Source organism: Scyliorhinus canicula, chromosome 5 (genome assembly GCF_902713615.1).
Source record: "Scyliorhinus canicula chromosome 5, sScyCan1.1, whole genome shotgun sequence".
In the NCBI taxonomy this organism is placed as follows: domain Eukaryota; kingdom Metazoa; phylum Chordata; class Chondrichthyes; order Carcharhiniformes; family Scyliorhinidae; genus Scyliorhinus; species Scyliorhinus canicula.
The window spans coordinates 62,121,427-62,137,220 of NC_052150.1; the positions used below are offsets into that span (position 1 = coordinate 62,121,427).

Sequence of the window (15,794 nt, forward strand, 5' to 3'; positions counted from 1 at the left end):
CTCATCGGTCAAACTGCCAGTCAAAATGGCGCCCTGATCTGTGAGGGGCTGGAATCAACTGAAGTATGGCCAGATATCATGAATTGTCAACTTTTCTGGATCATTTACATGAAGAAATAGCATACACACAGTAGGACTATGTATTCAAAGGGAATATTAAGTGGTAATAAAGCATTCCGATTTGTACAGTCTGACTGAGGTTTTTCTGTGACAATAAATGATACTGTATCTCACCATTTTACTTTTCACAAGTTCTTCAATAGCACTAACAAGCTCTGCTGCGCTGGGGGTCTCTGAGCTTGTAGGGCGGACTGATAAACGAGAGGATGTCTGAGAAAAAGATACAGAAAATGTTTGTTGACAAAATAATATTGCGTTTGGGAACTCTTGCATTGATGACAAAAAATAATTAGAGCATTACAAAAGTACTATATATAATTGTTTATGCAGGGTATCCAGGCATTTCTAGTAAACAATTGTTGAGCGTTACTTTTTTTTTTAAAGGGGTCAAGGCTCACCATTTCTGAGGTATCCTCAAAGTATATTCGGATGTTTGGATTTGTTTCCAGAACAGGACTGCTGGAATTTAGGAGATCTCTGGCCTCAAAAGCAATTTGACGTCAAATTATGTCTAGTTGTATGGAATTGCATGCAGTTGGTAGAATATTATGGGAACCGACAATAAGGATTTCTGGGTAGGGACACTTAACCAATCAGAGTAAAGTACAAGTACATGGCCTCTATACGCTTCATGTACCATGAAGGGCACAACAGACTGGATTTCCACGTACTGGCTTTTAATAGAAAAGGAAGGGTATTTGCGACACAGGAGGTTCATTAAACAACCAAACAACTTCCAACATTCTTTTTTTTTAGAAAAAAAGATTGACATGGTTCAGTTGAACCTTGCAACAAAGCAAGCTTCACACAAATTTTGGCCAATGTGATTTGGAAACAACAAAAGCAATCAAAGTACAAAAGGGCTATGACTGGGGAAGAATAATGATTTAAATGGAAAGATAAGCAAACTGAGAAAATACAGAGACAGAACACAAATCAACATAATGCTGTGAGAAGAGTACATTAAAAAAAAGAGAAAACAAAGCAATTAGTTACAGCATATAAGCATTTTTCTCACATTGTGAACAGACTTCATGTGATACACCTCACATTAATTATTAAGCAATTACAAAGTTCTGTGAAGCTCTAAAACAGACTGCAGGATAATTAGTTAGGAAACATCTAGCAACACAAGTCAAAACTACTGATGTAAACTTCAATTTGAGATACAATGAAAATAATCCATCTTTCATTGTATAACATCAGTCATAGCACCGAGTATTCAACATTTATGCAGGCATCATATATATATATATGGTCAGTAATTTGTCAATTATGCAACTTAGGGAGAAATTTATTCTGATGTGGTTAGATTTCCATTATTTCTTTACATAGGCGAATAAAACATTCACAATTACCTTTTGATGTGGTTTACCTGGTTGAAAATGAATCAGGGATTTAGAATAATAGAAACCCCACTGTGCAGAAGGCGGCCATTCGGCCCATTGAGTCTACACCGATCCTCTGAAAGAGCACCCTACCAAGGGGTTACCACACTATCTCCATAACTCCATCTAGGGCCAATTTAGCATAGCCAGTCCACCTACCCTGCACATCTTTGGACTGTGAGAGGAAACTGGAACACCCGGAGGAAACTCACGCAGACATGGAAAGTACAAACTCCACCCGAGGTCGGAATCAAACCCGGGTCCCTGGCGCTGTGAGGCAGCAGTGCTAACCACTGTATCACCGTGCTGCCCATTTAATTTACTTCATATTAAACTTTACAGGGAAATAAACATTAAGAAAATCTTTTTAAATTATTTAAATTAGAAACTTGGATTTGTGAAAGAAATGTCCCTTTAAAAATGGTGCCCTGATCTCTGTGACACCAGATGTGAGGGAGTGTTTATGCCCCACCCCTCTCAGTGCTGGTGCAAATCACCTCCCCTCCAAAAAATTGACTTCCGTGCAGGAAGATCACGAGGCGAATCGTGCCGGAACAGCTGGTGAGATTCACACCAATTTCTCCGCCCAAAATGACACTTGGTCATTTATTGGGAAAATGTCGTCCATTATCTCAGAACTATTACAATTCTATTTTTATTCGTTAAATATGTAGGATGTGATGGTGATGTCTTACCTTATCATCCTGTGAGTCAGGCTGGAGAAGACTGTGCTGCTGAATTGCCATTGGAGGTGGAAGGGGCACTGCTTCTGCTCCCTCTTCACCTTCCTCTTCCCCACAGCTCTGCATTCCTGAGGAAGAGGATTTTGACAGTGTTCCACTACTGAGTCCTTCATTCCGTCCCCTCTGAGGAAAAAATAACAATGCAAATAAAACGCTGGATCACCAATGCAAACCTAGAATTTTAATGCTGTATAATGTAAGCAGTTCTGCAAAAAGACATACAAGCTATGTGTGCTCACATTGTGTTGAGTTCTGACCTGCAGGTGAAGGCATTTTACAATTTTATTGGCAAATTTTTTTTTTGTTCATGGGATGTGAGCATTGCTAGCAGTCTAGCATTTATTGCCCTTCCCTAATTGCCTTTGAGAAAGTGGTGGTTGCTGCCTTCTTGAAGTGCTGCAGTCCATGTGGTATTGGTACACTCATAGCCCTAATAGGATGGGAGTTCCAGGATTGTGACCCAGCGACAGTGAACAAACAACTAATTCCAATAGTTGGAAGTCAGATAGTGACTGACTTGGAGGGTGACTTTTAGTTAGTGATGTTCCCATGCATCAGCTGTTCTCGTCCTCAGAGGTGGTAGAGGTTCCAGATTAGGAAGGTGCTGTCGAAGGACCTTTGGTGAGTTGCTCCAGTGCCTCTTGTAGATGGTTCACAATGCTGCCACTGTGTATTGGTGGTGAAGGAAGTGAATGTTTAAGGTTGCGGATGGGGTGCCAGTCCAGTGAGCTGCTTTGGCCTGGATGATCTCGATCTTCATGTTGTTGGAGCTGCACTTATCAGGCAAGTGGAGACTATTCCATTACACTCCTTATTTGTGCCTTGTAGATGTTGTTAGGCTTTGGGGAGTCAGCATGTGAGTTACCAACTGCAGAATTCCCAGCCTCTGACCTGCTCTTGCAGCCACATTGTTTATATGGCTAGTTCAGTTCAGTTTCTGATCAAAGCTAACTCCTAGGATGGTGATAGAGGGGGATTCAGCCAAGGAGAGATAGTTTGGATCCCTTTTATTGGAGATAGTAATTGCTTGGCACTGCAAGATTGAATATTGTCCAGGTCTTGCTTCAATATTTGAAGGGCAGCACAGTGGTTAGCACAGTTGCTTCATAGATCCTGAGTTCGATTCCCAGCTTGGGTCACTGTCTGTGTGGAGTTTGCATGTTCTCCCCGTGTCTGCGTGGGTTTCCTCCGGGTGCTCCAGTTTCCTCCCACAGTCCAAAGATTTGCAGGTTAGGTGGATTGGCCATGATAAATTGCCCTTAGTCTCCAAAATGGTTGGGTGGGGTTACTGGGTTAAGGGGACAGCGTGGAGGCGTGGGCTTAAGTGGGGTGCTCTTTCCAAGGGCCGGTGCAGACTCGATGGGCTGAATGGCCTCCTTCTGCATTGTAAATTCTATGAGGAATTGCGAATGGTTCTGAATATCTGTGAACACTGCTACTTCCGACCTAATGATGGAGGAAAGGTCATCAATGAAGCAGCTGAAGATGGTCGTGCTGAGAGCACGGCCTTGAGGAGCTCCTGCAGTGATGTCCCAGGACTGAAATGGTTGATTTCCAACAACCACAACCATCTTCCTTAATAATAATAATAATAATAATAATAATCGCTTATTGTCACAAGTAGGCTTCAATGAAGTTACTGTGAAAAGCCCCTAGTCGCCACATTCCGGCGCCTGTTCGGGGAGGCCGTGCTGCTGGCCTTGTTCTGCATTACAAGCCAGGTGTTTAGCCCACTGTGGTAAACCAGCCCCTTTGTGCTATGTATGACTCCAAGCAGTGGAGAGTATCCCTCCAATTTCCACTGACTTCGACTTTGCTAGGGCTCCTTGATGTCACACTCGGTCAAATGTTGCCTTGGTGTCAAGGACAATCACTCTCACTTTGCTTCGAGTTTCAGCTCTTTTGGGCTGTAATGAGATCAGGAGATGCTGAGTGGCCCTGGCAGAACCAAAATGAGCATCAGTGAGCAGGTTTTTGCTGGCTAAGTGCTGCCTGATAGCACTGCCAACGACACCCTCCATCACTTTGCAGGTGATCAAGGGTAGACTGATGGGATAGTAATTGGCTCTGTTGGATTTGACCTTTTTCTTGTGGAAAGGACATACCTGCCGAGTGGATCTGTAGTTATATTGGAACAGCTTGGTTAGGGATGTGGCCAGTCCTGGAGCACAAGTCGTCATTACTATTTCAAGAATCTTGTCAGGACCCAAGCCTTTGCTGTATCAAGCCTTCAACCATCCCTTAATATGACGTGGAGAGAACCGATTGGTTAGAGGCTGACATCTCTGTTGTTGGGGGCCTTTGGAGGAGGCTGAGATGGGTTATCCACATAGCCCTTCTGGCTGAAGATGGCTTCAAATGCTTCAGCATTGATGTGCTGGGCTCCCCAATCATTGAGGATGGGTATCTTTGCAGAACCCTCTCCTCCTGTTAGTTAGTTGTCCACAACCATTCGCGACTGGATGTGGCAGGACTTCAGTGCTTAGATCTGATCCATTAGTTGTGGAACTGTGGCTATTGCTGCTTCTCTTGTTTGACATGAAAGTAGTCCTGTGTTGATGCTTCACTGGGTTGATACCTAATTTTTCGGTATGCCCGGTGTTGCTCCTGATTTGCCCCCCTGCACTTTTTATTGCACAAATGTTTATCCCCGGCTTGATGGGAATGATAGAGTGGGGGATATGCCAGGCCATGAGGTTACAGATTCTGGATGTATACAATTCTTCCGCTGCTGATGGCCCACACTGCCTCATGGCTCCCAGCTTTAAGTTGCTAGATCTGCTCAAAATATATCCCATTTGGCACACAACACAATGGAGGGTACCCTCAATATGAAGATGGGACGTCATCTCCACAAGGAACGATGTGGTCACTCCTACCAATTCTGACATGGAAGAGGCATCTGTGACAGGTAGATTGGTGAGGATTATGTCAAGTTGGTTTCTCCTTTTGTTGGATTGTTCAGCATCAGTCTAGCAGTTATGTCCTTAAGGCCCGGGCAGTAATGGTGTTATTAAAACACTCTTGGTGATGGATCTTGAAATCTCCACCCAGAGCACATTGTGCCCTAGCCACCCTCACTGCTTTCTCCAAGTGGTGTTCAACATGAAAGAGTACTGATTCATCAGCTGGGCGGTTCGGGGGTGGGGGGGGGGGAGACAAGTGGTAACCAGCAGGAGGTTGCCTTGCCCATATTTGATCTAATGCCATGAGAGTACACCACTGTGCCACCACCTCTGGTGTTTCTGCCCTATCAGTGGGACAGGAAATACTCAGGAATGGTGATGGTGGTGTCTGTAAGGTATGTACGTTTGTGAGTATGGCGATGTCAGGGTGTTGTATGACTGGTCTCTGGACCAATTTTGGCACAAATCCCCAGGTGTTAATCAAGAGGACTTTGCAGTGTTGACAGGGTTGGGTGAGCTAGTATCGTTTCCAGTGCCTTGGTCAATGCTGGGTGGTTCTTCCAGTTTCATTCTTTTTAGATTTTCTAGTGGTTTGATATAACTGTGGCCATTTCAGAGTGCATTTAAGAGTCAATCACTTCGTTGTGGGCCTGGAGTCACATGGAGACTAGACCAGGTAAGGGCAGCAGGTTTCTTTCCATAGAGTAGAATTTTGAATTCATATAATAGAATTGCCCCAGTGCAGAAAGAGGCCATTCAGCCCATTGGGTCTTCACCAACTCTCCGAAAGGCCACCCCACCCAGGCCCACTCTCCTGTCTACCTCTGTAGGCCCTTACCTCCACATCTTTTGACACTGAGGAAACTTAGCCAATCCACTTAGCCTGCACATCTTTGGACTGTGGGAGGAAACCGGAGCATCCAGTCACGGGGAGAAAGTGCAAACCCTGCACAGACAGTCAAGCAAGGCTGAAATTGAACTCGGACCCCTGGTGCTGTGAGGCAGCAGTGCTAACCACTGTGCCACCATGCCCCCTAATATCCCTAAAGGTAATTCGTGAACCAGATGGGTTTTTACCATAATCGATAATGTTTTCATGGTCACCATCAAAAAGCCATAGAGGTCTATAGCACAGAAAGGTCCTTCGGCCCATCATGTCTGCGCCAGTCAAAAAACAAGCCCCTAACTATTCTAATCCCATTTTCTAGCACTTGGTCCAAAGCCTTGAATGCCTTGGCATTGCAAGTGCACATCAAAATACTTCTTAAATGAATGTCTCTGCCTGCCTCCACCACCCTTTCAGGCAGTGAGTTACAGACTCCAACCACCCTCAGAGTTAAAAAGGTTTTCCTCTCTAACCCCAGTCTGTCCAATCTCTCTTCATAACTAAAACTCTCCAGCCCAGGCAACGTCCTGGTCAATCTCCTCTGCACCGTTTCCAGTGCTATCACATCCCTCCTATACTGTGGATTCCAGAACTCTACACAATACTCTGGTTGTGGCCTTGCCAACATCTTATACAGTTATTAGATCAGCTTTTAATTCCAGATTGATTGTTTAGATTTAAGTTCCACCAGCCAAATCGCTGGCTTTGAAAGCAGACCAAGGCAGGCTAGCAGCACGGTTCGATTCCCGTAACAGCCTCCCCAAACAGGCGCCGGAATGTGGCGACTAGGGGCTTTTCACAGTAACTTCATTGAAGCCTACTCGTGACAATAAGCGACTTTCATTTTCATTTCATTTCATTTGAACCCATGACCTCAGAGCATTAGCCTGGGCCTCTGGATTACTAAACTAGTGAGATTACTACTACATCACTGCTATTTTTGCTCCTCCAATTCTAAATTTGATGATTTAGATAAATATCCCCATAGTTTAATAACTGTGCAGAAATCTTTAGTTTGCAATTTGTTGTCTGCACTGACTGTCGCTTCAAAGCCTTTACTTTTCGAGACAGTCCTTAAGTGAAGCAGAAACCTAGTTTCCAGGCTTCTCAGTTGTAAATTGGAATTCCTGGCTGTGACATCAGACATTGGATAAATCAGCCTGTGCCCTTGGGTTGCAAGAGAAAGTTTATTTCTTTCATTTCATTAGTCTCGATGGGCATCGTAATATTACAATCAGGATTGTTTGATTCTCTGCTTTTTGGACTATGGTTATGATGGCATCTCTTCCATTACCGATGAGACTTTACCAGCTAATGCTAGCCAAATGCTGTTTTTACATTCCTAGTCTACGAATTCACCTTTTTGGAGATCTTCCAGGGTTCACTCTGTCCTCAAGAGTAATGATCTGCTCAAAACTTAAATGTCTCTATTACTCTATATTAGAACATTATAAGATTGTGAAATTTGTGTTAACTAACAAATTAAGCAATATTTGAAAGTTTTGATCATTGGTAAGATTATCAGCAATAATATACATTTGTGGAGCTCAGCTCTTCAATATTTTGGGTCATAGGACATATTTTATAGTGTCTATCATCGTGCACTTTCAAACAAGTAACCTTAAGCATTCCATCAAAACCATTTTTATGACCAGTTTCTCCCACAGCTTCAGTAAGTAGCTCGTCCTTCAATTTGTTTCTAACAACCTCTCCAATCTATCCATATAGCCACAGTACTTTATCCCTGGAATCATTCTTGTGGATCACATCTGCACTTTCTCCAATGCCTTCACATCCTTCCTTTCTACTATTTTGTAAGTTATTCAACAGAGCAAGATGTTTCAGTTAAGTCAACAGTGCACAAAAGTAACTGCAAAAAAATTCCCTAAAATGTTCACATTACATATAGGCTTTCACACATTTTACTCATTCTCCCTGAACTGTGAAATATGGTATATTTAGATGGTTTAAAATAGTGAAAGTAGCCTTATAATGTTTCTGTTTAAATGTTGATCAGATTAAATATTTTTTAAAAATAAATTTAGGCTGCCCAATTCACTTTTTCCAATTAAGGGGAAATTTAGCGTGGCCAATCCACCTATCCTGCACATCTTTGGGTTGTGGGGGTGAAACCCATGCAAACACAGGGAGAATTTGCAAACTCCACAGGGACAGTGACCCAGAGCCGGGATCGAACCTGGGATCCCGGCGCCGTGAGGCAGCAGTGCTAACCACTACACCACCGTGCTGCCCAGGACCAGGCTGAATATGAATGTTAAATATTTTATTGGATTTAAAAAGTAAAGTCCAATGCTTTTTTGGGCTTCTGGGTATCTAAATCATATCTGCTTTTCACTTGTTTAAATTATGCCAAGTTTCAACCAAATGTTTAAGTTCTCTGCTACTGACCTCATCCACAGTTTCTTCCTGGGGTGTAGCAGCACTCTCATCAGAATCTTTTTGAGCGCCGGTATCAGCACTTTTCCGGACATCCCTGCTCTTTTTATGCTTGTGCGCCAGTTTTTTCACATGGCCATCTGCTTTTCCACTGCTGAGGCGCCTTACAGGGCTGGTGAGCCACTTCCGTAGAGTGTTACCTGGACGCTTTGGGCCTGGTGAGCTTTGCGTTGTGCTCACAGAGTGGGGTTGAAGTGAAGTCACTGAAGCGGGAGGACTTGCATCATTGCTGGATACTGAAAGCGAGTCTGTGGATGAAAAACATATGATAATGATAACACTGGATATATAAGTGGCAAGGTACTACTAGATTTACTTCTTCAACAAATTAGTCAGTGAATTACAAAAACATGAAACATTCACAAATGCAAACTATTTGAAATTTGCACAATCCTATTTTAGATTCCCTCTGCTTCACTCCTTTCCTCAGCGTATCAGCAGCCACAGCCTATGTTACTTTGCCATCTCCCACAAGTATGATTACTATTTGACTGAATCACTTTACCATTTCCCCTTCCTATAGGAAGCATTAAATCTATAATCAGCTCTTCCCTTTAACAGACAAGATACGAGTGGAAACTCGACGAGTTGCTCAGATGGAAGTGCAAGAGTACTATAGATGGATATGGGTTGAATGATTTTTTTTTACATCTTTGCTATTTCTTGTGTGGGAATAAAAAGGGTTAAAATATAGATGAGCGGATCTAAATCTTTGGATATAATGTCTGGTGAAGTAAACACTTTTTGCTAGTCCATAAAAGGTCCTTTATTGCAACACCTTTATCGAAATTCTTGCTCAATGTCCTAGACATGCTCACTGTAGCAACAGCAACCGTCTGTCATCTCTTCAAACATCATAATAATAATCTTTATTATAGAACAGTACAGCACAGAACAGGCCCTTCGGCCCTCGATGTTGTGCCGAGCAATGATCACCCTACTTAAACCCACGTAACCCGTATACCCGTAACCCAACAATCCCCCCATTAACCTTACACTACGGGCAATTTTAGCATGGCCAATCCACCTAACCCGCACATTTTTGGACTGTGGGAGGAAACCGGAGCACCCGGAGGAAACCCACGCACACACGGGGAGGACGTGCAGACTCCACACAGACAGTGACCCAGCCGGGAATCGAACCTGGGACCCTGGAGCTGTGAAGCATTGATGCTAACCACCATGCTACCGTGAGGCCCCAAAGTAGGCCACAAGTAGGCTTACATTTACACTGCAATGAAGTTACTGTGAAAAGCCCCTAGTCTCCACATTCCAGCACCTGTTCAGGTACACAGATGGAGGATTCACAATATCCAATTCACCTGACAGCATGTCTTTCAGGATTTGGGGGAGGAAACCGGAGCACCCGGAGGAAAGCCTTTACTTTTCGAGACAGTCCTTAAATGAAGCAGAAACCGAGTTTCCAGGCTTCTCAGCGGAGTTGTAAATTTGGTCAGCATGGTAGCACAGTTGCTCACAGCTCCAAGGTCCCAGGTTCGATTCCCAGCTGGATCACTGTTTGTGCGGAGTCTGCACGTTCTCCCCGTGTCTGTGTGGGTTTCCTCCGGGTGCTCCAGTTTCCTCCCACAGTCCAAAGATGTGTGGGTTAGGTAGATTGGCCATGCTAAATTGCCCTTAGTGTCCAAAAAAGGTTAAGTGGGGGTTACTGGGTTATAGGGATAGGGTAGATACGTGGGCTTGAGTAGGGTGCTCTTTGTAAGGGCCGGTGCAGACTCGAAGGGCCAAATGGCCTCCTTCTGCACTGTAAATTCTATGATTCTATGAAACCCAGATCCAAACGCAGACACAGGGAGACCGTGCAGACTCCACACGGACAGTGATCCAAGCCAGGAATCGAACCTGGGACCCTGGAGCTGTGAAGCAACAGTGCTACCCAATGTGCTACCGTGCCGCCCATCTACCTGATAGTTAGAATCATATAGAACAGAAAGGAACCATTTGACCCACTGTGCTGTGCTAGCACTTTGAAAGAGCTATTCAATGAATCCTACAATTTCCTCATAATCTTTGCAAACTTTTTCATGCAAATTATTTATCCATTTCCTTTTGCACGTTACTGCTGACTCTGCTTCATTCACCCTTTTCAGGAAGTCTATTCCAGGTCATAAAAAGCTGCATATAAAAATGCTTCCTTATTTCCCCACTGATTATTTTATTAATATTCTTAAATCCTCTAGCTATTGACCCTTTTGGCACAGAAAGCAGTTTCTCCTTGTATACTGACATAGAACATAGAACATAGAACAGTACAGCACAGAACAGGCCCTTCGGCCCTCGATGTTGTGCCGAACAATGATCACCCCACTTAAACCCACGTAACCCGTATACCTGTAACCCAACAATCCCCCCATTAACCTTACACTACGGGCAATTTAGCATGGCCAATCCACCTAACCCGCACATCTTTGGACTGTGGGAGGAAACCGGAGCACCCGGAGGAAACCCACGCACACACGGGGAGGACGTGCAGACTCCACACAGTGACCCAGCCGGGAATCGAACCTGGGACCCTGGAGCTGTGAAGCATTGATGCTAACCACCATGCTACCGTGAGGCCCAGACTGTTCATAATTTTGAATTGGATACAGCAAAGGCAATGGGCCCAACAACATCCCAGCTATAATGCTCAAAGTTTGTGCTCCAGTGTTCTGCTACTGACTAGAACAATATTTTTCCAAACATTTCTTTCAACACCCACTTTAACCAAATGGCTTTCGCAACCCACACAACATTCACTTACTACTTAGGTGATTTGGTAACACTGTATCAACATAGATATGTGAATTCAGCTTTAAAGAAATACAATAAACCTTATTCTTCTCATCCACATATAAATTCAAAATACACTCATTTACTGTGCATCAACCATCCATGTTTTTCAGACGTCATATCATTTTGAAATTGCTTCTAAAACAATACATTTCAATGCACATGGGGAAAAATAATGATTTGGATTGTGAGATAATGACGCTACTTGTCAACCGAAGCATTCATGGCAGAAATTTCGAGACACAGGCAGAGTCCACTGACCAAGCAAGCTCCAGTACTGCAATCTAAACGGAATTCACTGTATATTTGAAAATATACCTCCTGAACTACACAAATTCACGAGGCACGACTAAGCTTTTCCTCTACATCAAAAGTCCTCATGCTGGCCATGTCATTGTCCTAGAGGTCCTCATTATAATACCGCCTTTTACAAAATGCACATCATAAACAGAACAGAACCAGACCGATATGTAATGCTACACCAGTGTTGATCCCAACCCATTTCATATTGAGTTTATAATGAAACATTGTATTTGTGTATTGCCTAGGTATTAAATTTAACCTTATGAATGTGCACGTTTTTCTTTTAAACAGGATCAGTTTAGAGGCAGCAAAAGCTTTCCCAGATAGAAAATGGGAAAAAAAGATCAGTTGATCTTTGGGGATCATTTTTGGTGACCCATTTTTCAACACCCGCGACCCACCCACAGGTTACGACCCCCACTTTGAAAAACATTGGACCAGAAGAAAGACTAAATGAGCTATTTTCTAAACAACTGAAAGAGGTGACCTGATGACCTCCAGCCAAACTGTTCTAGTATACCTACAATGTTGGCATCAACCTGACAAAAGTGGAAAAATACCCAGGTAACTCTTGTCCACAAAAATAGGACAAAGCCAATCCAGCCAATTACTGTCCCATCACCGATTCGATTAATGGTACTGTTTATTATGTTAACAGACGGCATTTGTTCAGCAATACTGGGTTTCATCTGCGCACAGTACTCCAGGTGTGGTCTCTCCAATGCCCTTCCAGTTGTAGTTAGGCCTGCGTATATTTAAACTCCACCCACTTATAATAAAGACCAACATTTTGTTTACCTTTGAAATTACTTGCACCTGAATGCTGACAGTTTATTATTAATGTACCAAGACACCCAGATCCATCGGTGCTGTAGCATTCTGCAGTCTCTCACTATTTAAATAACATTCATTTTCTGTTCATCCTGTCTACTTTAGGGTAGCATGGTGGTTAGCATAAATGCTTCACAGCTCCAGGGTCCCAGGTTCGATTCCCGGCTGGGTCACTGTCTGTGTGGAGTCTGCACGTCCTCCCCCTGTGTGCGTGGGTTTCCTCCGGGTGCTCCGGTTTCCTCCCACAGTCCAAAGATGTGCGGGTTAGGTGGATTGGCCATGCTAAATTGCCCGTAGTGTCCTAATAAAAGTAAGGTTAAGGGGGGGGGGGTTGTTGGGGTTACGGGTATAGGGTGGATACGTGGGTTTGAGTAGGGTGATCATGGCCCGGCACAACATTGAGGGCCGAAGGGCCTGTTCTGTGCTGTACTGTTCTATGTTCTATGTTCTAAGAAGCAACCCTTTATTTTCCCATGTCATTCTCCATCTGCCAAATTTTATTTTACTTACCTAACCTAACTGGATCACTTTGCAGAGTGTTTGTATCCTCATAATTTGCTTTTTATTCATATCAGCAGCAAATTTGTCTACAGTCTAGCCAGTCTCTTCATCCATGTCATTAATATAGATCATAAGCAGTTGAAGCCCCAGCACTGATCCCCATAACACTCCATTAGTTATAGTTTGTTTTCCTGAAAAGACCCATATTTATTCCTACTCTCTGTTTCCTATTGGTTGGTCAATCTCTATCCATGCTAACGTATCAACCTCTGGGCCATAAGCTTTTATCTTGTGTAGTAACCTTTTATGTGGCACCGTACCAAAAACACTACATCTACAAGTTCCCCTTTATCCAGCCTGCTTGTTAAACCATTATAGAACTCTAAGACATTTGTCAAATGTGATTTCCCTTTCACAAACCCTGTCGATTGACTATAAGACCCACATTATTTATTCAAACTGAACATAAAAGTTTCACATTACGATCACTTTTGTTTAGAAAATCCTTTATCATGAGACCATTAATCAATCCCGTGAAGGGCAGCATGGTGGCTTAGTGGTTAGCACAGCTGCCTCACGCGCTGAGGTCCCAGGTTCGAATCCCGGCTCTGGGTCACTGTCTGTGTGGAGTTTGCACATTCTCCCTGTGTCTGCATGGGTTTCGCCCCCACAACCCAAAAAGATGTGCAGAGTAGGTGGATTGGCTACGCTAAATTGCCCCTTAATTGGAAAAAATAATTGGGTAATCTAAATTTTTTTTTCAAAAATCAATCCCGTGAGGACTGACAGACTCATCATTGTTACTATCGCAGTTTTCAGGTCACTATTCTCTTGTGTGCGTGCACATTTTTGCTTGGGACAGTTAATGCCACCCTCTCCACATTAATCTGAGATTAATTCAACAGCCACAAGATAGGAACTCTTTAAGTGGCATCCTATACATAGGAACATACAGTGCAGAAGGAGGCCATTCGGCCCATTGAGACTGCACCGACCCACCTAAGCCCTCACTTCCACCCTATCACGTAAATCAATAACCCCACCTAACCTTTTTTTTGGACACGAAGGGCAATTTAGCATGGCCAATCCACCTAACCTGCAAGTCTTTGGACTGTGGGAGGAAACCGGAGCACCCGGAGGAAATCCACACAGACACAGGAAGAAGGTGCAGACTCTGCACAGACAGTGACCAGTGACTATGATCAAACGTGTTTCTCAACCAATGGTCCCATGCAGATAATTAAAATAAAATAAAATTTTTTAGAGTACCCAATTCTGCAAAGACTCATACGTAGAAGCTCAAAATTGTAGTACATTTTCATGATTATTCCAAAGGTGTCCTAAGAAAGTCATCATTGCTAGCACATAGAGCCTCATTTAAAGGTCTTTTAGAATAATCTTAGGGCCAGGTTGGGCCTCAGCCTGGAGGAAAATTGAATCCGGGCTGTCTGCGTCGCTCCCCATCAGAATATCGCAGAAGCAGCCGTCAGGACAACTGGGTTAAACACCCTATAGATTCTGATGATGCTGTTAAAGTTATCGGGCAAGATTCCCCGTTGGTCGACACCAGTATCGGGAAAGCCAATTGGGAGGAGAATCACGTTTGAGGCGAAAATCGTGGCTGGCGGCGGGCACCTGACAGAATGCCATGCTCAGATGCCTCAACAGCGTTTCACAATTAAGGGGCAATTTTGCGTGACCAATCCACCTAGTTTGCACATTTTTGGGTTGTTGGGGCGAAACCTCCTCAAACACGGGGAGAATGTGCAAACTCCACATGAACAGTGACCCAGAGCCGGGATCGAACCTGGGACCTCAGCGTCGTGAGGCTGCAGTGCTAATCCACTGCACCACCGTGCTGCCCTACCAAACAGATAAAATAATGTATTCTGGAACATTCACAGATGGGAAAACAGATGGTTTATCGCATTCACTATCATGTGTTACCGTATAAGTGACCACATAAGTGCTTATTTCTTTCCTTTGGCCGTAAAATATTCCACATTTCCACTACTCCGAGTAAAGCTTTTTGCAAATTCCTTGTTGGATTTATTATTTATTGACCTAATTTGGACTCTTTCACGAGTGGAAGCACCTTCTTTATGTCTACCTTGCCAAATCCATACATAGTTTTGAAGAACTCTATCAGGTCACTCGATTGGTTATTTAGAAAATAGCCCGTTCAGTCTTTCTTGATACAGTAGTTGTACCCTCTCATTTCCGATATCATCCGTGATAATATTTTTCCCATTTTCTTCAGTCTCCAACTTTCTATATAAGATTAACATAACTCCTCAGGTTTTGAATTCTACTCTTCTAGAAATGGACTCCAGTGTTTTTTAAAAATTTGTTTTGTGCCTTAGTTAACTTATGTTCCCACTTTTAAACATTTGCGATTCTGTATCTCATATAATGGTTATAGTGCAGAAGGAGCTCTGCGAGGGCAACCCAGCTGGCCCCTCTCCTCCTAAATCTCATCGTGTCACCACCCCTTATTTTGCAAGGATTGTGCAGCCACATTATTCTTTCTACCAAAATGCAGAAACTCACACTTACTTATACTGAAATCTATTTGACATTTACACAGCCATTACATGCGGCTCCTCACTATAATGTGACGTGAACTGAAATAGTTGGGTGCTAGCACCTATAATAATGACCTTGTGGTGATACTGTGGGAATCACACATTTTTGTTTGAAACCAAATCATCACTGTCTCTAGCACTCGTGTTTGGCTGAATAGGGGTTCAGAAAGGGGGCATTGGTGGAGCCTTCTCCTCTCATTATTTCCCTGCTTATCTAATATCATTCTTGACAGGATAGAGAAGGACAATGGAGCTGTTCTACTGACTGTGGAACTGCACAACTC

At 43.4% G+C, this 15,794-nt stretch overlaps 1 protein-coding gene and 1 non-coding gene across 9 annotated transcripts in view; both read right to left on the bottom strand.

Moving 5' to 3' along the window:
- The window catches only part of LOC119966020 (triple functional domain protein), a 684,537-nt gene that overhangs the window by 69,870 nt on the left and 598,873 nt on the right, over positions 1-15,794 (bottom strand). For 6 of the 8 annotated variants that reach the window (XM_038797164.1, XM_038797162.1, XM_038797163.1 and 3 more), the window contains 3 exons: positions 8,453-8,748; positions 2,204-2,374; positions 235-330 (listed from right to left, as the gene is read on the bottom strand). In XM_038797164.1, the coding sequence (XP_038653092.1) occupies positions 235-330; positions 2,204-2,374; positions 8,453-8,748 (563 nt within the window). Of the gene's footprint in view, positions 1-234; positions 331-521; positions 1,068-2,203; positions 2,375-8,452; positions 8,749-15,794 lie in introns of those variants that run through there. The other 2 variants (XM_038797169.1, XM_038797168.1) reach the window with 1 other exon arrangement.
- LOC119966684 lies at positions 14,220-14,286 on the bottom strand. Its single transcript, XR_005460808.1, has one exon. It is a non-coding gene; the product is annotated as a small nucleolar RNA SNORD58 (small nucleolar RNA).